The sequence below is a fragment of the Mastigoproctus giganteus genome, chromosome 10 (genome assembly GCF_048544385.1).
Source record: "Mastigoproctus giganteus isolate SK-2022 chromosome 10, ASM4854438v1, whole genome shotgun sequence".
Classification (NCBI taxonomy): domain Eukaryota; kingdom Metazoa; phylum Arthropoda; class Arachnida; order Uropygi; family Thelyphonidae; genus Mastigoproctus; species Mastigoproctus giganteus.
This window is the reverse complement of record NC_143584.1, coordinates 228,448,991-228,472,463: the sequence shown is the minus strand read 5'-3', so window position 1 is coordinate 228,472,463 and position 23,473 is coordinate 228,448,991. Positions and strand designations below refer to the sequence as shown.

The 23,473-nt window shown below is 37.2% G+C and overlaps 1 protein-coding gene across 1 annotated transcript in view; it reads left to right on the top strand.

Annotated features, from left to right (window-relative positions):
- LOC150080012 (putative fatty acyl-CoA reductase CG5065) overlaps positions 1-23,473 on the top strand; it is a 171,838-nt gene that overhangs the window by 77,616 nt on the left and 70,749 nt on the right. The window contains exons 2-4 of the mRNA XM_090382225.1: positions 3,113-3,265; positions 9,689-9,805; positions 21,970-22,145. Of these exons, the coding sequence (XP_090238351.1) occupies positions 3,134-3,265; positions 9,689-9,805; positions 21,970-22,145 (425 nt within the window). The 5' untranslated portion in view covers positions 3,113-3,133. The remainder of the gene's footprint in view (positions 1-3,112; positions 3,266-9,688; positions 9,806-21,969; positions 22,146-23,473) is intronic.

The following is a 23,473-nucleotide window of genomic DNA, read 5'->3' as shown; positions in this document are numbered from 1 at the left end:
AAAGCTAATAAAATTTCTACTCCAACTCGGTAGCCTGTAGTGTCCTGCTGCAATGCACCTACATATGAACTATCCAAATATATTGCACAACTTCTTATACCTCTTGTAGGAAATACCACCCACACTGTCACTAACAGTGGCGAGTTCATTCACCTTATTAAAGAGCTCTAAATTTTTGACAATGAGATTATGGCATCATTCGATGTAGTGTCCCTGTTCACATCAATCCCAGTCCAGCAGACCATAAACTGCACCAAAAGGATCCTAGAAAATGACCCAAACCTATCCACTGACGACATCTGTACTGCCCTCAGCCTGTGCTTGTCAGGCATCATCTTTACTTTTGAGGATTCCTTATACCAGTAGGTACATGGCATTGCCATGGGTGCCCCTGTTAGTTCCATTGTGGCCAACATCGCCATGGAAGAATTGGAAGAGCAGATATTCCTGAACCCACCAATACCTATTGCAGATACGTCGATGACATCTTCACCGTCATCCCACGTGCCTCTGAAGCAACATTGCTAGAATATCTTAATTCCTTATCAACGTTCCTCCAGTTCACTCTAGAGTTAGACGTAGACGGATCTCTCCCATTCTTGGATGTCCTGGTAAAATGCGTGGGCCCACATCTAGAAACCTCAGTGTACAATAAGCCAATGTGGTGCGGACAGTTCACAAACTACAGATCCGGCCATGCCCCTAGCCATCTCAACAGCACTGCCCACACTATTCTCCAGGGCTTGGAGCCACTCCAGCAGAGATGAAGCTAGGTGCAACGAGATTTCCAGACTGACAGACTTGATCAATTGTGACTACCCAACACACATATTGGACAAGTGCTTATTACAATTGCAGAAGCTCACAGTCCACCCGAGACCACCATCAACTCAGGACGATGTGCCTACTGCCTACATTCCCTACTATCCAGGCATGTCAGGCCGGATCTCAAAAATCATCCGTTAATACCACATAAAATGCGTGCAGTTGTCTGGTAGAAACTTACCTTCTCTAGTTTCTAACGTAAAGGCCCTGTCACCCCTCTCTTACACAGCGGTGTGGTATACCGCATAGCCTGCAAAGATTGTAACAGCTGCTACATAGGAGAGATCTCGAGATGTCTTCAAGACTGCCTCGCGGAACACGACAGGTCGATTCGCCTTGCTGAGACCAACCAGTCTGCAATCGCAGAGCACTACCGGTCAATCCACCATGATCTCAATCCCAGGGGGGGGGCTACAAAGTAATTGCCCAGTCCCGACACTTTTGCCACCACCTCTGGTTAAAATCACTCAATATATTATGTAATGCAGGAGCCATGAACTGCAACAAAGGCATGAAACTACACCCCATCTTAGAGGCAACTGTTTTAAGTCTAGATAAACGTTGGAGGCAAAACTACGCACATCCATGCATCAACAATGATCACCAGTTTAATGATTGAATTGCCCACCTCGTGCCCTCATGCCACTCACTGCATGCACAACTCTGTGTCCGTTAAATAATTTTATCTGTGAAGTTTCCATTTGTTGATAAAGAGGCACATTCAGCCTCGAAAGCTCCAAAGTTAATTAAAATATTTCACTGGATATATGCATTATTTTATTTTTATCTCTATGGATTCCAGTACAACAGGCCCATTCACTCTTATAATTAAATAGGTTTCCATACTTACATATATGTCATTAAAAATTTATATTAATTTCATGCATTAGCATTAGTAGAGGCATATGATGCAAGAAAGCAAGTTTATGCAGCATCAGCCAAAAAAAAAAAAAAAAAAAAAAAAACACACACTCCCATTTCACCCCTCCATTCATTCAAAATACCTGCCAGCTGAGCCTTAAATTTTTTTAGGCTATCAACTTCCACAACAAGGGATGGAAGTCTGTTCCATCAACCAACTACCCGCTGGCTAAAGGCAAATTTCCCCACATCTATCCTACATCTGCCTTTCCTCAATTTGAATTTATGCCCTCTCAGGTGATTATTCTGAGCAAGAGGAAGAATCCCATCGGAATTGAGCATACTCAAACCATTCAAGGCTTTATACATCTCTATCAGATCACCTCGCTGGTGTCCAGTCTCCAGACACTGTAATTTGCAAAACTTAAGCCTTTCTTCGTAAAAGCAACCCTTTGTTCCATTCACTAATCTTGTTGCCCTTCTCTGTACTCGTTCCAGCAGCTCTACATCCTTCTTGAAATGAGGCCTCCAGACCTGTATACAGTACCCTAGGTGTGGCCTGACCACTGCCTTATACAAGGGAATAATCACCTCCTTATGCCTGCTAGAAAATTTCCTGTATATCATTGAGAAGACACCATGAGTTACTCTTGCATCCCATCTGCACTGCTCAGAAAACTTCATATCTGCCTGCACAATTACCCCCAGGCCCCTTTCATTCTCTACCAAATAATTATTTCATTCTCTACCAAATAATAATTATAAGAAGTGTACTGAAACACCTGAAAATATTTTTAACATTTTAAATTATTCTTGAAAATATTTAAATAATGAAAGTAACATTAGAGGGCTGCAACAAAATTTTTAAGAAATTCTCAATAAATACACAAAGCACAACTGATTTAACAGCAATATGACAAAATACACAAAGCACAACTGATTTAACAGCAATATGTAAGCTGTCATGGACTACAGCATGATAGACAAGTGGTGACAAATTAACGAAATGATGAAAGCAAGATTCGCTGTATTCTTATTTTCAGCATCTTTCATCCAGGGTTTTCATAATGCATAACATAACACATTTTCCTCTCTTATTTGCTTCTGTTTGGAGTGTTTAGAATGCCCCCCCCCCCTAAATTTCTAAAAATTACCAAAATTGCCATAGTTGCAGAATTTCTCACTTCTACCTTCCGCTGGAAGTGAGAAAATATTATTCCTCCTTGTACCTTCAATAAAAATAGTCAAGCAGTGTACTGGTCAGCAGACAGGTATGAGATGGCCAAATTATCTAATCATGTGGATGAAATTTTAAAACTAATTTAAAATTCTTACTTTTATTCCTGTAATTAATGTAATAACAGTTCTGTTAATGGTCTTTAAATAAAATGAGTGAAATAATACTGAGACTAGTGTTTTATTCCAGATACAACAAAATAATTCTAATATGGCAAAGATGCAGAAAGAAAATGAATCCGGAAGTTCTTTAATATCAGTGAAAGAAAGTGGATCTCCAATTTCAGACTTCTTCAGAGACAGAAGCATCTTCATCACGGGTGGAACAGGCTTTTTAGGAAAGGTTCTTATAAAGCTTACATATTTTTTTTTTTTTTTTTTTTGTGGCTTTCTATTTAGAAGTGATGATGAATTTTGGACAAAATTCATCATCACCTCTATATTTTTTCTGTATGTGGGTGGAAGCTGCTTTTTATTTTTTAATGTTTAATTGGAACCTATAATATCATAGTACCATGTGCGGATTAAAAGTTCAGAAGACAGAATATAAATAAAAATAAATTTTTGTTTATACTGTGGGATAGGCCGCACAAAGATGAGTTTCCAAGATAGAGAATACAAGAATATTACCATATTTAGCAGTCGTGGGCCTGAACTTAACTTAATGCATGTTAACTCAAATGCATGTAGTAACCACTTGGCTGCATCGGACCTTCTATATGTTGATCCTGGACATCAGTTTTTGTAGATTGTTTTCATGAAATATATGTGAAGTAAAGTTGAGCCAAAGAACAAAAGTGAAGTTAAGAGTTTAACTGCAGAATGGCATATACTAATATGCAATTCCATCATGTTCAAGATGAGCAAGGGAGCAGCAGAAATCCCCCCCCCCTCCTTTCTTGCTAATCCTTTCCTCCACCTTGCACTGGGAGTTTCAATACAAGTGGTGCAGCTGTACCATAGAATGATAATTATGATGGGATGGATAGTAGCTTTGACTGTCTACAGCATGGTACTATTACAAGTGCCGTTACTCAGTAAAAGAGCACTTACTGAGGAAAGACTTTGAATATGTGAGATACAGAGCTAACTGAGCATTTTAGAGGAAACCTAATTGTGGCATATAATAGTCTGAGAGGAGAAAGTCAAATGAATAAGTTTGAAATTTTCACTGTTATATATGATTCCAGAACTAGGGGCTATAAATTTAAATTTCAAGGGAAGAAGTTTAGATTTGCTTGTAGGACATTTTATTTTATCCGTCGTTATTAATTTCTGGAATAAGTTACCCATCAGTTGGTAGTTGAGACTGCTTGGGGAAGTTTAAAGGTTAGCTGGATAGGTACCTATATGAGGAAGCAGTCAAAGAGGTAGTTTTTTTATTATTATAATTTTTTAAATTTTTTGGTTGGCACAGCAAAAGATTCAGGCTTCCTTGCACCACATGGCTAATACAGACAGTAAGACTAATATTTTTTTTTATATTTACTTTTATTTGTAAGGCAAAACATGAGAAAAGAAAATGTAATACATGGTGATGTAGATCAGTTTTGAGGAAATTTATCCTGAAAATAACTTTCCTCAACGACACGAGGAAATTTATTTTCTCATTTGCATAGAGAAATTATTCATTCGAAGCATGTGCTATTCACTTTATAATAAGTTCATTACATCAGTTTCCATCCATTATCATTATTTATTTACTGGGAAAGTCTGTCTGCTGACAGAAAAACAAAGAATAATTATTTCCTTCCTTTAATGTCAGCAAAAATAATATTTCCGTCTATTATCTGTTCTTGATTTTTACACCGACCCTGGCCTTGTTATTGCGTTAGAGAATTTCAAAATAAAGCCGCAGAATGATGTTTATGTATTGAATATTCAGCAAAATCTGCTTTAAATATTGAGCAAAAAAAAAATTAGCAGAGCATTTACTTTATACAGCATAAAGTTTTAGGTTTACTCAAATCAAAATACTACTGGTTTATATGGTATAGACTGGTGAAAGGAATGAAAGGGTGGTCTTAGCAAGAAAGGCTTCAGTTCTGAAAATTAGAGCATCTGGAGACTAGGCACTTTCGAGGTATTAGTATTAGTAATGGCCATATGGTGCAAGGAAGCCTATGGCTTATGCTGCACCAGTCAAAAAAAAAAAAATAATAATAATAATAAAAAATAATAAAATAATAAATAAATAACAATAAAATAACAAAAAAAATTTAAATAAAATAATAATAATAAGAAAAAAATTATAATAATAAATAAGAGAATAGGAAACGGACAACCTAAGCATTTCCCTCTTCCCGTAGGTAATTCAGCTGACCTTTGAATTTCCCCAAACTGTCAGCCTCTACCACCCATGTAGGTAACTTATTCCAGTAATTTATAACTCGCTGGCTAAAATAAAACTTCCAGTGATCCAGTCTAAACATCCCTGTAACTTGAAATTATGGCCCCTAGTTCTAGAATCATTTATAACCATGAAAATTTCGGCCTCCTTCATTTTGCTTATGCCTCTCAGAGCCTTAAACACCTCAATCAAATCTCCTCTAAGGTGCCTAGTTTCCAAGCTCTGCAACCCACATATTCAGTCTTTCCTCATATGGACGTCCATTTGCTGATCTCACTAGGTGAGTTAACCGTCTCTGGACCTTTCAAGAAGAACAATGCCTTTCTTTAGGTGCGGTCTCCATACCTGAACACAGTATTCCAAGTATGGTCTGACAATAGCCTTATACAATGGGATTATGACATCCTTATCTCTACTAGCAATTGCTCGATGCATCATCAATAGGACACCATGGGCCTTCCTTGCAACCTGTCTACAATGCTCAGAGAACTGATCGTAACACCTAAGTCCCTTTCCTCCACTACCAGCTTTAGTTCAACTCCGCCAAGTGTATGTTATTTTGGGGTTACTGTTTAACAGATGCAATACCTTGCACTTTGCTGGATTAAAGCATAGCTGCCATTTTTCTGACCGTCCCTGAAGTCTATCTAGGTCATTCTGAAGAAGCTCTGCTTGGCGGCGATCATTAACTGATCTACCAATTTTTACATCATCTGCAAATTTAGACATCACACCTATCCCTTCATTGATGTTATTTATGAAAATCAAAAACAACACTGGTCCTAATACTGATCCTTGGGGAATCCCACTTCTTACATTAACCCAATCTGAGGAATAATCATTTATCACAACCCTCTGAAAGGGTGGTCTAAGGATTTTCCTTGTGATTCCAACCTATTCCAGCTTATAAAGTAACCACTCATGTGGGACTGAGTCAAATGCTTTGCTGAAATCCAAAAAAACAATGTCGAAATTATTCCCAAAGTACAGATCTTGAGTGACCCTGTCAAAACAGCTAACCAGATTAGTTAAACATGATTTTCCCTTTACAAAACCAAGCTGAGTACCCATATCCTTCAGAATTCCATTTCTATCTAAATGATCCTGAATTACAACTTTGACCATTACCATGATTTTCATTACTGAATTACCATGATTTTCCCTACTACTGAAGTTAGACTAACTGGCTGGTAATTTCCCACTTCACTCTTAGAACCACCCTTATGTAGTGGAGATACATTGGCACTTTTCCAATCCAACGGAATCACTCCTGAGTCCAGTGATGTTCGCATAATGTGAGTGAGGTGACTTTGAATGGCGAATAGGAAGAATGCCATCAGAAAGCTGATGGCATTCTTCCTCTTGCTCAGACTACACACGAAGGAACATAATTTCAAATTGAGGAAAGGTGGTCGCAGGATAGATGTGCGGAGTTTTGCCTTCAGCCAATGGGTGGTTGATTGTTGGAACAAACTTTTGTATCTGTTGTTGTAGAAATACAAACCTTTGTATCTGTTGGGTAGTTGGAATAAATTCAAGGAAGAACTAGACAAATTATTGGAACAATGGACAGGTGATCTAGGAAAGTTTTTTTTTTGCTGATCCTTTATATGCTTTCACATGCCAGTACCACTACTACTAATAAAAATGGCTACAGAATCCTTCTATATTTGGGACTAATCCTCATAATTGTTTGCATAGTTTACTATCTCTTCCTATCTATTGAGGCAATTTGTTGCAAATATATGTTTTTTCATATAAGAAGAAGAAGAACTCTTTATTGCATACAAAAGGCACACGCTGTACACAGTACCCTTCACGGCTACAAGCCAGGGGTTATAAATAAATTTTCTGTTTATACTGCAGCACTACAACCAAGTCAGTAGAGTTTACAATAAATTGTCAATAGAAATATTTATCATATTTAGTAGTCACGGGCACGACCCTGGTCCACTCAAGGAACGCATGCCATGCACTCTTGCTCATGACCACTCGGCTACGTCAGTCATATATTGATTGCCAACATGGCTTTGAGATCGCTGTTCTTCCCCACCATATGGATTAAGCCTGGGTTTGATTTGAGGAGGAAATTGTATAGACAGTTTCACACCATGGCCACATTAGTTGGTCCTGGACAAAGGTTGTCCAGTTTTTTTAATTTTGTGAATTTTTACTTCCCTTCTACAAACTGGCAAATCAACCACAGTATAAATGAAAGTTACAGCCATATAAATGTAATATATATATATCTGTAAATTTTATGCATTTTATGGTTGATTTAGGTTCCTAATGGCTTTAGGTTTCTCAGAATTTAATCTAAACAACCTAACCCACTGAATATAATAACGGTATCAATGCTGCCAGTGATATCTCTGTCATGAAGTAGCGCCCTAGTTTTTGTGGTACTGCAGTGACCAGTGTTGGAATTAGGTAACATAGGGTGCACATATAAAAAAAAATAGGTTGTTGGGGGATCAAAACAGTAATTGTCTTGCCCCCCCTAAATTATTATTTTAATAATAATATTAAAATAATAATAATAATAATAATAATAAAAAAAAACAAAATATAAGTTCCAAATCTGGATATGCTTATGTCACACCAGAGCTGCATTTGGTAAGAAGAATGACCGTCCCCTTCCCCACACACACACACACACACGCATCTTTCCTGTCCTTTCTAAATACATTATATATGCTGCAGTGAAACACTTGTCCCCTATTTTGGAGTGTTCTGTACCAGAAGTTTACTCTCACTCCTTTTAATTGATAACAATCTTGAAATTAAAACCTATGCCTTTAACAACTCTGATCTCTCTCTCTCTCTCTTTCTCTCTTCATTGCCCAACTTAGGACTCAGTAATCACTCCCTGCTTCCTTTATTGAAACCACCCATAATTGATGTTAGAACAGATATGGTTCAGACCAGTGATCTTGTACTGATCTCCTGACACATCCCTTAAAGTTGTTTAAGCTTGTTTTCCCTAGCATTTACTACTCATTCATTTAAAATGTTAATATCTTCTTGGCATCTTTCTAGTATAAGAAAACTATGTTTTTAGTAGCCACATACATTTTCCCCTGAAAGCTTTGCAGAATACTTCAATTCTTAATCTACGATGGTAGGATGAAAAGTAATATGTCTTATTGTATAACCTTTGAAGGAATGGAAATAAATCAAAAAAAAAATTACTTGTAGATAAAAAAAAAAAAGTTGGCTTTAATTTGATATATAATTTTTTAAACCTATGCCCCACCTAACTTGATACATTTCATCCGGTTAACAAGTTTTTATATGGTATTAAAATAAAATTCTTTTGGCTGAGTGACCAACCATTTCTTGATACCTACTAAATTAATTTCTTCACATTGTGTTTTAATATTTGTGGGGGCACTTGGGGCTAAATCTGAGCTATGCAACTGATGGGGAATCCCATTGACAAAATTCTTGTCAATGATGCACAACAGCAGTGAGGCAATATTTGGCAATACAATACAACTTGTTGTGTTGTATTGATAGGCTTTACTTATTTGATTATTTTTTTTTTGCAGTGTACCAGTACTTATTTATTGTGATCCTTTTTCTGAACATTTGGCATGAATAAAGTTTCAAAAACGGTCAACATCACTTTCGCAGCTGATGCTTGGATTTTCATTTGTGTTTTCAAAGATGCTTCTATTTAAAAGGTTTCAGGGTTGCCAGTTTGTGTTTAGTATTGTTTGTTAGTTACAAGATTGTTTAGTATGGTTAGTTACTACATAAAAAATAATATTCTTTACTCTTCTCTCCCACTCATTGAAGATGAAGTAAAACCATAAATTTTAGCAATTAGCTATTTATATAAGCATCCCTTTATCTCTTACCAGTTACCATCCTTTTATCTCCTAGAGCAACTGCTAATTTATGAGACATCACTCTTGTTTATGCAAAGGTATGGGACTTACCAGAAGCCTTATTAAAGGCTGAGGAGATTATGTGAAAATTACCTTCATTCAATTTTTTCAGTAGCAATCTCATAATAACTTATCTGATTAGTTATGATTTCAGTTACTGGTTTCATATTATAAATGACTTCACTTTAAAAAATCTGCTGTGTTTTCTTATATAATTCATTCCTGTCTGACAAATGACAAATTCTCTGAATATTGATAACCAAAGACAAAAAAATTACTCCTTTTAGATTATCAGTTTTATAAGCAGTATTAATACAGAAACTTTTATCCAATTAAATTTGGCAACAAAAAAATTAAATAAGAAATATTCATGTGTAGTTTCACAACCAAGATTCCTGCCATTAAAACACCTAGGTTAATCATGCCTAGTGTCTCTTTAAAGATATTTAATATAGATTTATTCTTAGAATCTGTTTTAAATAATTGTTTGCTATTCATTCATTCTCTCTCTCTCTCTCTACAGGCCCTACTAGAGAAGTTATTGCGTTCTTGCAGTGGACTGAAAACTGTTTATTTGTTACTGAGAGGTAAAGATGGCCTAGAACCAAGGCAGAGGCTAGATGAACTACTCAGTTCTCAAGTAAGATTTTATATACAGTATATATATATATATATATATATATATATATATTATGATTTCTTAGATGTGCTAACAGAGAAATTCAAAGTATCCACAAAAGAGTAACTCCATGGACCTAGGAGTATTAATTTTTATCTAGATTTAATATAAAGAAATAGAAATAAAATAAAATTATCCATATTCATTCTGAAAAGGGCAACTGTTTTAAAAGAATTTACTTGATTAAAAGTAAATTCTGCCTTCAAATAGTAGCAGTGAAATAAACAATATGCAGATGGAAGATTGTATACACACTTGTCAGGCCTGCCTGAAGAAGGTCAAACATATACTAATATGCAATAGTGACTGCGGCCGCTCCTTGTGTGGAAACTGCTCTGGATGGTCACAAATCTTTAAAATGTCAAAGTCAGCCAAAGAGTGTTACGTTTGTGCTCACTGCTGGAGGGTATTCCCAAGGAAATCTGCTGAAATCTCACCGGAGAAACACAGTTCAATGTCTCAAGACTGGAATCGAGCTCAGAAACCGGAGGGCACACAGCCAGCTACACGACCACTGATACTGAAAGTGCCATTCCATTCCTCAGACTAATTGATTCTGAGGATGCTCCCAGTGAAACCAGTAATGCTAAAGAGGGCACAAAAGGTGATATAGTTGTACACGTTGGCACTAATGATATCAAGAGTAGGAGACCGGCAGAATTGCTTAACAAGTACAGGTCACTGTTGAAAAAAAGCCGTGAAATAGGGTTGAATTTGAAAGTGTCTGCAATTCTGCCCAGACACGATAGGAGGGAGTATATGATGAGAGCCTTGTCGATCAATTCGGCCCTGGAAAGATTGTGCAAGGCTCAAGGGGTAGAATTTTTTTCAGCCTGGACTGTACTTGTTAACAGGAGAGATTGCTTCTACAGGGATGGGATACACTTAAATAGAAAGGGTGCAGGAATATTTGCTGATGCTATCGAGGCAGTGTTAGGTGGGTCGGAAAACTGCTAGCTTGGGGGAGACAAAGACGAATAGATTAACAGTAGCCACTGGCAGAGGTGAAAGAGATTCTTGCACTGCTTCTATTGCAATGAGCAGAAGCCTGAAAAACAATTTGCAGGATATTTCAGAGACTGCTGGGAGTCATTGCGGTACAAGTAAACACATGGGTTGTTGTAGGGTAGCTAAGAATAGGAACAGGTGCATGTATACCTGCGTGTACACCAATGCTGGGAGTTTAGTAAATAAATTTGATGAATTTGAGGTATTGCTCAAAACATCAAAGGCAGATATTGTTGGGATATCAGAGACGTGGTGTCACAGAGATATAAGGAATGCAGAACTGGAATTTGGGGAGTACAACGTCTACAGAAAGGATAGACTGTATGGGAAGGGAGGAGGGGTTATGCTATTAGTTAAGAAATACATAAAATCCAAGGAAGTGAAGCCAGTGGACATCGCTGGACAGTGCAGTGTCGAGTCAGTTTGATGTGACATAAGCATTGGGAGATCAAAATTGAGAGTAGGAGTGTGCTATAGGCCTAATGACTCTGATGAGTATAATAAGAAACTGTACAGGGAAATAGAGTGGGCCAGTAAATCAGAGAGTCTTATAATTGGAGATTTTAATTTCCCAGATATTGACTGGAATTTGGGGGCTGGTCACTCACACACTAGCAAGGCTTTTGTGGATTTATTGGATGATTGTTTTCTACATCAGCATGTTCGGGAGGCAACTAGAGTGAGGAATACTCTTGATTTGATTATCAGCAGTGATTCTTCATGCATTAAGAATCTGCAGATAAATGAACCACTAGGTGGAAGTGATCACAATGTGCTGAAGAGGGATTTACTCAAAGAGGTAACTACCATTTCGGGTAAAGGGAAGGGTTATTGCTTTCGTAAAGGCGACTATGATGGACTGAGACAGTATTTAAATTCTATACAGTGGGACCAACTGATGATGTTACCAACAGCAAATACAAAATGGGAAGCATTCAAAGAACTTATCTTGGAAGCTACTAGGCTTTACATACCAACTAAGAAATATTGTTCAAGGTTTAGGCCTAAATGGATGTCAGATGAACTGATGAGGCATATGGCAGAGAAGAAAACTGCATGGGATACTTACAAATTAACACATGACACAGAAGCCTATGATAGATACAAGTTGATCTGTAACCAAGTTACAAAGGAGGTTAGGCAGGTGAAGGCAGATTACGAGAAATCCTTGGCAAGGGATGCAAAGAAAAACAGCAAAGAGTTCTTTACTTATGTAAACTCTAGAAGGAAGGGGATGAATCAGATTGGTCCACTTGATATCGATGGGTCAACTGTTGATGATCCTGCTCAGGTAGCTAACAAACTAAATGAATATTTTGCATCGACATTCACACATGAGGAGTTATTTAGCGAGGGGAAAGCCAGAGGTGTATTCAACTCTAGCAGTAAGCTAGAGAATCTTGTAATAACTGAGAGTAAAGTGGAGGAGAAATTGTTGAAGATAAACACAAGAAAGGCACCCGGGGTAGATGGGATCTATCCAGTTATATTAAAGGAGGCAGCAGAGGAAGTAAGCAAAACCTTAGCCATAATTATGAGAGCTTCCTTGGACTCAGGGGAGGTACCCACAGACTGGAGATGTGCAAATGTGACCCCAATTCACAAAGGAGGATCAAAGGCTGACACAAGTAATTATAGACCTGTGAGTTTAACTTCTGTTCCAGGAAAATTAATGGAGGCACTAGTTAAAGAAGCACTGCAGGATCATTTAGACAAGACTTCAGTTATAGCTCGGACACAGCATGGTTTTGTTAAGGGGAAGTCTTGCCTGACCAATTTGATTGAATACTATGATGCAGTCACAAAGGAACTGGATGCAGGGAATAACTTTGATATTATATACTTGGATCTTAGAAAGGCTTTTGATACTGTTGCACATGGAAGCCTGCTGCACAAATTGGAGCAGTGTGACATTGGAGGCAAATTGCTGCTGTGGATAAAGGGGTGGCTGAGGGGGAGAAGACAGAGAGTGGTAATCAATGGACACTGCTCGTCGTGGACTAATGTTATTAGTGGAGTCCCTCAGGGCTCAGTGTTGGGTCCATTATTGTTTTCTGTATTCATAAATGATATTGATGATGGTATATCAAGCTTAATGTTGAAGTTTGCAGACGATACAAAGGTAGGCAGGGTTGTCAAGGACACTACTGACACTATTCTGCTGCAACAGGATCTGGAAAGGTTGAGCAGATGGGCTGTGATGTGGCAAATGAAGTTTAACATTGACAAATGTAAAGTACTACACATGGGAAACAGCAACCCCAGAGCAACGTATCAACTCTGTGGTACTACACTGATAGTGGTAGAGAATGGAAGGGACCTGGGGGTGGTTGTGCAGGCAGATATGAAGTTCTCTGAGCAGTGCAGACGGGCTGCAAGAGTAGCTCATGGTGTATTGTCAATGATATGTAAGAATTTTTCTAGCAGGGATAATGAGGTGGTTATTCCCTTGTATAAGGCAATGGTCAGGCCACACCTAAAGTACTGTATACAGGTCTGGAGGCCTCATTTCAAGAAGGATGTAGAGCTGCTGGAACGAGTACAGAGAAGGGCAACAAGATTAGTGAATGGAACATTCACTAATCTTGTTGCCGTTCTCTGTCTTAAGTTTTGCAGATTACAGTGTCTGGAGACTAGGCACCAGCGAGGTGATCTGATAGAGGTGTATAAAGCCTTGAATGGTTTGAGCATGCTCAATGCTGATGGGATTCTTCCTCTCGCTCAGAATAATCACCTGAGAGAGCATAAATTCAAATTGAGGAAAGACAGATGTAGGATAGATGTGCGGAAATTTGCCTTTAGTCAACGGGTGGTTTGTTGGTGGAACAGACGTCCATCCCTCGTCGTGGAAGTTGATAGCCTAAATAAGTTTAAGGCTCAGCTGGACAGGTATTTTGAACGAACAGAGGGGTGAAGTGGAAGTGGTTTTTTTTTTTTTTTTTTTTTTTTGGGCTGATGCTGCATAAGCTCTTGCTTTCTTGCATCAAATGCCTCTACTAATGCTAATGCTAAAGAGATCCCCATGACCAACGCACCATCGGAACGAGGCACGATCTCAGCCCTACCTCTCACATCAGCACTGCCTCACAGACTGAATGGACCCACGCACCTGAGGCCGCCGCGTCGATCTGGACAGCAAAGAGTGTCAGCATGACCCTGATGCGGAAGCCACAGTGGAGACGAATAGGCAGTATTCAATAGGGCTGCAAAATAAAAACCCTCCTGTTCATTCCACCCAACCTCATGTAACCGATGAGGTCCTGTTGCCAATACTGAGTAACTTCAAGGCTGCCCTACTAAAACGTGTACAATTGGAGCTTGATACATTCTACAATAAGTGTTACAAGCTTTCCTCCTGCAAAATTCATGAGGATGTGAAATGTAGCTTAAGTCATTCTATTCCTGACTCACAGTGCAGTAGAAAAGCTACAAGAAATCCATCACTACACAGAGAAAATATCGCATTCCCATGCAAAAGGCAATAATATACCTGCAATGCAGTCCTCAACTGACATGTCAAATGAAAAGTTAAAATTCCACTGAGTGAGCATTCCATGTCCCTTCCAACCAGCCGTAACACAGCCATCACGAGTGCCTCACAACCTATACACGTGCACAACTCATCAGTCAATTCATGCAGTTGTGAAGAAAGTCCAGAAATTATGCCATCGGTACACATGAGAATTGTAACAAGAAGTGACATCAGCCATCATACAGAACTGCTAGCTCACGGCACTGAAATTCGTCCTAATAAAAAGGCCATCAGAACAACATGGGCAGGGATTGTGGGTAGATTTCAGCCCCATCCCACTCACAACACTCCATCACCAAGGGTCAAACAGTCACACGAACCAAGTGCACGAATGAAAAATGCATGTGTAACAGGTGCATCAAATTCTTCTAGTCTCAGAGCCATGATGCCACATCGCAACAGAACATCTAAGAATTTTTTTATTTCGAGGCTGCATCCCCTAACAACTCTTGAACAAGTAGCTAATGTCCTCCTCCAAGACCTCTACATCATTGCAGAAGTCACTAAGCTACCTACCAAGAGCAATAATTATGCTGCATTCAAGTTATCCTGTGAAGCAACGTCCGTCGAACCTATCAGTAACCCCTCTTCCTGGCTGATTGGTGTTATTGTCCAATCATTCTACCCAAGCAACAGCGTCAGAAGGAGAAACATCACAGAGCACGCATCGGACACTCAACTAAATGGAAGCTGACTCAAGATCCAGGCTCTACATTGGTCGCGCCCCTTATGCCATACACAAAACAAGACAGTCGATTCTACCATTGCAGTAGACAGCAGCCCCATTTTACCCCATAGCCCAAATTCTCTGAGCAAGCAAGGCAAGCTACTCTGTCTGATCCCAACAGTGATCACAATGAGACACCCATGACCTCATGTGGTACTTCCTTTTTCGAGGTCCAAAAATTTAATTCAAGTGCACTGCTCTGACACCGTAAGTGTAATGTATCAGAACGTTAGGAGCTTGTGAAATAAAATGGAGACTACGGAGCAAATCCTGCTAGCAGGCAAATTCGATATTTTAGCTATATCCGAAACATGGCTTGAGCATGAGCAACAGAACATAGTGATAGCTACACCAGCAGGCTATGTGGCAGAGTTCACCTCCAGGAGGAATAGAAGGGGAGGTGGTGTTGCTATGTTCTTCAAAGACATGGCCTTCAAATTGATCAACACTATCTACAGTGACTCACCAAATTTCGAAGCCCTAGCCATGACACTGCTCAGAAACACATCCACAATAGATATTTGCTTAATGTATATCCCGCCGGTACCCACAATTGATATCAGTAAAAAATAATTTAAAATTGTTCACTTTTTTGATGGCACTTTTATTTTCAATCCTTTCTTTCTGAACATACTGAGAAAAATCCATTATTTTATGTTAGACATATATATTTTTAATTAATTTTTGCAATTAAAACTCTCTTTAAATCTGTCAGGAAGCAAAATGCAAATTTAAAAAACTGCATGCTTTTAAATGAATGCACACAATTGAATGCCAGCCTGTCAATAACAGGAATGCCCACTGCAAAATGTGGAGAACCTGTCAACAATTTGATTCCAGATAATGCTTCAATGTCACGATGCCTTTGATTGTTACCAACTGGAGGAAAGTGCATGTCATCAAAACCTGCATGCTGTCAATAATTTTATGTGAAGGTGCCAGTCAACGTGTTCATATAATTAGGTTTAATTTAATTCCTGAATTTTTCTTACTCGAGCTATAGTTAATAGAAATTTCTGGAATTTTCAGAGGAGAAATCAAAGAAAACATTTTAAAAAAATATATTAGGGGTTTCAGCTGTGTGGATAGAGTACAATGAAGAACATGAATTGCAGAAAATATTGTCTGGGGTCTCACTGACCCTAGTGACAGGCTCAGGATTAACCTTGAGCCAGGCATGGGAGGCATAGGCGTCTAGCACAATTTCAGCAGTGTTGTACTCTTTGTTTACTTGGGCTATACAAACTGAAACCCCCCAATAGCTGTCAACGAAATGTTTTCTTTGATTTTTATACTGAAAATTCCAGAAATATCCATTAGTTATTATGCAAACAGGTAAAATGCATGATCAAGTTAAGCTTAATTATATGCACATGTTGAGTGGCATCTCTCGCCTTCAGTTATGTGTTGTGTGCCGACCGGGCTAGCCGGGTGGGTAAAGTGCCTGCCTGGCAACCCAAAGGTCGCAGGTTCGAATCCCGCCTCGGGCTTCGATCAAAGTACTGCAAAAACCTTGGGAGGTGCATTATGGCCACAGAAGCCGATGCGCCAACAACTACCAAAAAAAAAAAAAATGTGTTGTGTTTATGATATATGGCAGTGGCTCCTATTAAAGACTATTATTATACACTTTTAAATTAGTAAGAATGTATATTTTTAATTATTTTCAAAAATTAATTAAAAATATAAATTTTTAATATAAAAAAACAGATTTTCACAATTGTGTTAATAATATAATAAAATTAAAGGTAGCATGAAAGAGTGAAGGGTTTTGAATTATTTCTTGCTGATTTTTAAAATCGCACTTTCATGGCATCACTTAGACCCCTACACCTAGAGGAGTAACAATCCTTTGTGCAACTTTTTATGTGATGTCAAAATTTACAGATGACATACAGATTGGGAGAGTTGCTGATAACACAAAAGTTTTACTTTCTTGCATCTTTCTGCTATATTAATGCTAATAATGTTAATATTCCAAGAAACTAGTTAATATTCTGAAACTATTTTTGGGAGTGAAGGAACAGGAGGGACATATACAGGAAAACTGGAAAGGCCAAAGATGCAATAAGGCTATTTATGATATTACTACCACATAAACATCACAAAATTTTAATGGGAGGTCTTTGTCTGACCAATTTGATTGGATACCATGATGTGGTCACAAAGGAACTGAATGCGAAAAATAATTTTGATATCATATACTTGGATTTCAGGAAAGCTTTTGATACTGTTGCACATGGAAGACTGGTGTACAAATTGGAGAGGTATGGCATTAAGGGTAAGTTGCTACAATGGATAAAGGGATGGTTGAGTGGGAGACGACAGAGAGTGGTAATCAACGGACACTGCTCTTCGTGGCCAAATGTTATCGAGTTCCCCAGGGTTCGGTGTTGGGCCCATTGTTGTTTTGTATATTTATCAATGATATTGATGAAGGTATATCAGATTTAATGTCCAAGTTGGCAGAATTCACAAAGGTTGGCAGGGTTGTAAACGACAGTAAAGACAGTATGCTACTCCAACTAGACCTAGATAAGTTGGACAAATGGGCTGAGAAGTGGCAACTGAAGTTTAACATTGACAAATGCAAAGTACTGCATATGGGTAGAAGTAACCCCAGAGAAACGTAACAACTGTGTGTTACTACACTCAGGGAAGTGGAAAGTGAAAAAGATCTAGAGGTAATTGTGCAGTCAAATATGAAGTTCGTTGAGCAGTGTAAATGAGCTGCCAGGGCAGGTCATAGAGCAGTGGTTTTCAACCTTTTTTTAATAACGGCACCCCTAAGTAATTTATTTTATTTTGCAGCACCCCTACTCAATTTTCTGTCTGTTAGATCCAATTCTCTCTCTCTGTGTATATATATAATATTAAAAAAAATATATGTTATACAGGGTTATTCAAAATGAAGTCCGGGGTTATTCAAAATGAAGTCCGAACATCGCGAGCGTGGGAACGAAACTTGAGATATTATAACAGGGTTATTCGGACTTCATTTTGAATAACCCTGTATGATGTTTATTACAAGAATATAATTATAAAAATTACATTTCATAATACAAATTATATATATACAGTATATAATTTTATTCTTTATATAGAGGTACTAAGTAAACATCAATTATAAATCAACACAAAATTAAAAAGATACTGTAATTATACCTAATTATAAAAAGGTATAATTATATCTAATTATACCTTTTTATAATTAGATAGTATGAATCAGAGTTGTAATACTCAATATGTTCTACGTTGATAATAATATTAGTAAATTAGTAAGAGGAGTTTACCTCAATATAGTACGTGGAACACTTCCGTATGATACCCTCCAGAAATTAAAACGGAAAAAACGAAAAAATCGACAACTTACCGGTACATTAAAATAAAATATAAATAATTAAAGTAAAATATAAATAATTAAATAATCAATTTAACACAATTCAAAATCAATACAAAACAATTAAAATTCAAATTAACGCAATTAAAAGAATCTAACGAAAAAATTCAAAACGATTTTACTTCCTGAAGCTGACAATGCTTTTCGACCGACTGTCGTGATCACAGGAATGAAAATTACCGAATCAGGCTAAACCTGCAACTTAAATAGTGATTATGTGTCTTCGCGCATGCGCGTAAAGGTCCATGCATCGGAGATCAAATATGGCCGCCGAACATTAACAGAATTCTCGTGTAATTTAATTTCAACGGTTTCTGCAATTAATAGTCGCGTATAATTTCGTTGAACGTTAAGTATTTTGGCCTCGTTAAATAAAAAAGTATGTTTTTCGTTAATGGCATGAAAGGCTAATTCTGACGCTGCTGAACGAGAAGCACGAACTGAGGCTTCGTGTTGATTTACACAAATATTAAGAGAAAACCGCGTCGAACCCTGATAAGACGAGTCGCAATCACCACAAGAAATGTTGTATACTAGATCATTAATTTGTGTTGCGAACGCGGAAAGAACCGAGCGATTGTTCAGTATAGTGTGTAACTTCCGTATAGGCCTAGCTATAATTTTAAATTCGGTATCTTTAAAGAATCTGTTAAGCTGTTTGTGCCACTGTTCAACATATGGGACAGAAATAAAGTATTTTTTGATATTACTATTGTTGATTGGTGCAGTATTTTGTATCCTATCTTTAGCTTGTACCCTAATTCGATTTATTGTGTTAATAGGATAACCCCTGTTCAAGAATCTGCTAGTTAATATTTGTATTTCTGAGTCCAAAGCAGAATCCGTCGTTGAATATTTATAGGCATTTAGAAATTGATTAAAGATAACCGATCTTTTGTAGGTGAACGGGTGGTAGCTATTATAATGTAAAAGCATACCGGTGTTTGTGGGTTTCCGATAGATGCTAAATTGTATTTTGTTCGAGTCCCGGGTAAGCGTGAAATTTAGAAAGTTTAATGACTTAGTATCCGTATCTTCCCTTTCCAATGTAAATTTGAGTCTAGAATGAATATTATTAAACGAATGTAAAATGTCTTGGATAGTACTACTATCGGTAATAACTAGAACATCGTCTAAATACCTCCCATAGTATGTGATACGGGGATGAAAAGGTGTCAAATGTATCTGCTCAATCGTTGAGAGATTTATATTTTATTTTAATGTACCGGTAAGTCGATTTTTTCGTTTTTTCCGTTTTAATTTCTGGAGGGTATCATACGGAAGTGTTCCACGTACTATATTGAGGTAAACTCCTCTTATTAATTTACTAAACCTTTTTATAATAAAATAAACATATAAATTTAAAAAAATAATAATAAGTTTAAGTAACTTAAACCCAAATTATGTGGCACCCCTGGAATGTTGTTGCGGCACCCCAGTTGAAAACCACTGTCATAGAGTCTTGTCAATGATAGTTAGGAATTTTGCTAGCAGGGACAGGGAGGTGATTATCCTGTTATACAAGGCAATGGTCAGGCCACACCTAGAGTACTGTGTACAGGTCTGGAGGCCTCATTTTAGGAAAGATGTAGAGTTGCTAGAACGAGTACAAAGAAGGGCAACGAGATTGGTGAGGGGAATAAAGGGGTGCTCTTACCAAGAAAGGCTTAAGTTCTGCAAATTGCAGCGCCTGGAGAGTAGGCACCTGCGAGGTGTATAAGGCCTTGAATAGGTTGAGCAAGCTGAATGCTGGCGGGATTCTTCCTCTTGCTCAGATTAAGAACCTGAGGGGGCACAGTTTCAAATTGAGGAAAGACAGTTGTAGAATAGATGTGTGGAAATTTGCCTTTAGATAGCGGGTAGTTGATTGGTGGAACAGATTTTCATCTTTTGTTGTGGAAGTTGATTGCCTAAATAAATTTAAGGCTGAGCTGGACAGGCAATATGAAATGAATGGAAGGGTGAAATGGGAGGTTTTTTTTTTTTTTTTTAGCTTGCTTTCTTGCATTTTATGCCTCTACTAGTGCTGCCACTGTTTATGTGCTATTAACTGCTCTGTACAGTGCCTTACTACTGGTAATTTCACAAGTAATGATGTCCAAAAAGGGAAAAGAAACATTAATTTCAAAGAATTTTGGAATGTATTTTGCTGATACCAGTACAATTTTTTTTTTAAATTTTATTTTATTTAATTTTTTTGGATTCTGTTAGAATAGTTAGTACCACATAAATATCACAAATGCTGTCACTGTTTATGTGCCGTTAACTTCTGCACTATGTCTTACTGGTAATTTGGCCAGTAATAATGTCCAAAAATGAAAATGAAGCATTAATTTTGGAATATATTTTGCTAATACCAATACAGTTTTTTTTTTTGTTTTTTTTTGGGATTCTGTTAGAATACTTTTTAGAATAATATTAACTTTGTGGGCCATTTTCATCTGATTCATTAGAAACTTTTCAAATTTTTAACAGTGACTCCACCAAAAAGTATCTCAAAAATCGCAGTAGATGACTACTGAGTGAAAAGAAGGTTAAGTGAAAATAAGAGCAATTGGCAAAAAAAAAGTGGGAGAAGAAGAAAAATCATATAGTCCATTGTGAACCATTTCAATACAGGTGTGGTTTGCCACTTTTGAGAAATAAGGATTGACTAAATTAAATGTGGGTTGCATCCTTGCTTTACTGTTTATGTGCTGTTTAACTCTTTACATAAATTTAAATTGAAAAAGAATGGTTGTAGGATAGAGGTGCAAAAATTTGCTTTCAGTCAGAGAGCAGTTGATTGTTGGAGCAAACCATCTTGTGTTGTGGTGGGGGATACTCGGAATAAATTTAAGAAAGAATTAGATAAATTATTTTGGGGAATGGACAAATGAGGTGGGTATAGTTTTTTTTTTTGCTGATGCTAAGCTTGCTTCTTTGCATCATTGTGACAACTGATATTAAAACTTCGATATCCTTCTAGAGATCAAGAGGGATATGAAAGTTACTTTAAAGTTGGCTTTAAGAGAGTGATACATCAAGTGCCAAAGGTCTGCATCAAACTTTATTTGAATTCTATCAAGCCTTAGAGTATTTTATTGTGTTATTTTTTTTTTTTTTTTTTTGATATTTTGTTGCATTTTTCCAAAAAAATAAAACGATCTTCACAAAATGCATAACTTGGTTCATGTTGAGAGGGAATTATACCAGTCTATCCTCTATTTTCAGAAGTACTTTTGATAAATGATATTATTCATCTGTATAGCAAGGTTAAAGTAGGATTTTGATTTTGCAGTTAGGTATTGAGACCAGTCAGATACTGATTTAAAAAAAAAAAAAAGAAAAACAAATATGATACAATACAGAAAAGATGCACAAAAAAAATTAACTTTTTTTTTTTTTTTCTGGTAACACTGGATATTTTTGACTAAATATTTGTGTGCAAACTGATTTTTTATTTTTTGTTCACTTAGGTGTTTGACAGTATAAAGAGGCATCATCCTAATTCCTTAACCAAAGTGATTCCAATTAATGGAGACATAACACTTCCAGAGTTAGGAATGAGTCAGTCAGATATATCCTTACTTGTGAATAATGTATCTGTAGTCTTCCATGCAGCAGCTACCATCCGTTTTGATGAACCACTCAAGTAAGTTATTTTTCAGTGACTGTCATTATGTTATATAAACCAACTTGGCTTATATGGAGTAATAAATGAATTTGCTAATTAATTTATTACCCCATATAGCTTTCTTCATCTTAATTATTTTTTCTTAAGTTTGAGAGAGAGAGAGAGAATGGTCACAGTTAATATTATGTGATTCCCATATATTTCCCTTGACAACGTGATAGAAGGAATATGCCACTAAAATGATATTTTTTTTCATTTGTGATAATATCGATTTTAAATTTTATGATCTCTTTTCAAAGCAGAAAAAAAAATAATTAAATTATGTAATTTTATTCCTTTCATTAAAATTATGAATTAAGGTTAACTATTAATATAGTCTATGTATACAGTTTGTTATTTATAGTTTCCAGTATGGTTAGTCTTTCTTCGACAACAGATGGAAGTTTCTTGGAACTTATCCTAAAAAAGGATGCTGCAGAATAAGAAGGTATTCAGATAATAAGTGAACTGGGTTGGCTGATAACAGGCTTAGAAAGCACTACCTGACTAACTTATGTGAGGTGTATAACCATTTTGGTTGTACACCTCACATGCTCTTCATGAACTAATGTTATTAGTGGAGTATCCCAGGGTTTTGTGTTTGGCCCATTGTTGTTTTGTATATTTATCAATGATATTGATGAAGGTTATATCAGTGTTAATGTCCAAGTTAGATGATACAAAGATTGGCAGGGTTGTTAATGGCAGTAATGACAGTATGCTACTGCAACAGGATCTAGAAAAGTTGAACAGATGGGCTGAGAAGTGGCAACTGAAATTTAACATTCACAAATGCAAAGTACTGCATATGAGTTGCAGTAACTCCAGAAAAATGTACCAACTGTGTGGTACTACACTGAGGGTGATAGAAAATGAAAAAGACCTTGGGGTTAATTGTGCAGTCAGATATGAAGTTTTCTTAGCAGTGCAGACAGGCTGCCAGAGCAAGTCATGGGGTCTTGTCAATGATATACAGAAATTTTGCTAATAGGGAGGTGATTATCCCTTTGTATAAGGCAATGATGAGGTCTCATTTTAGGAAGGATGCAGAGTTGCTAGAATGAGTACAGAGAAGGGCAACAAGACTGGTGAGGGAACAAAGGGGTGTTCTTACCGAGAACGGCTTATGTTCTGCAAATTGCAGCATCTGAAGACTAGGAACTGCAAGGTGATCTGATTGAGGTGTATAAGGGCTTGAATGGTTTGAGCAGGCTCAATGCTGATGGATTCTTACTCTTGCTCAGATTACTAATCTGAGGGGGCACAAACTCAAATTGAGAAAAGACAGTTGTAGTATAGATGTGTGG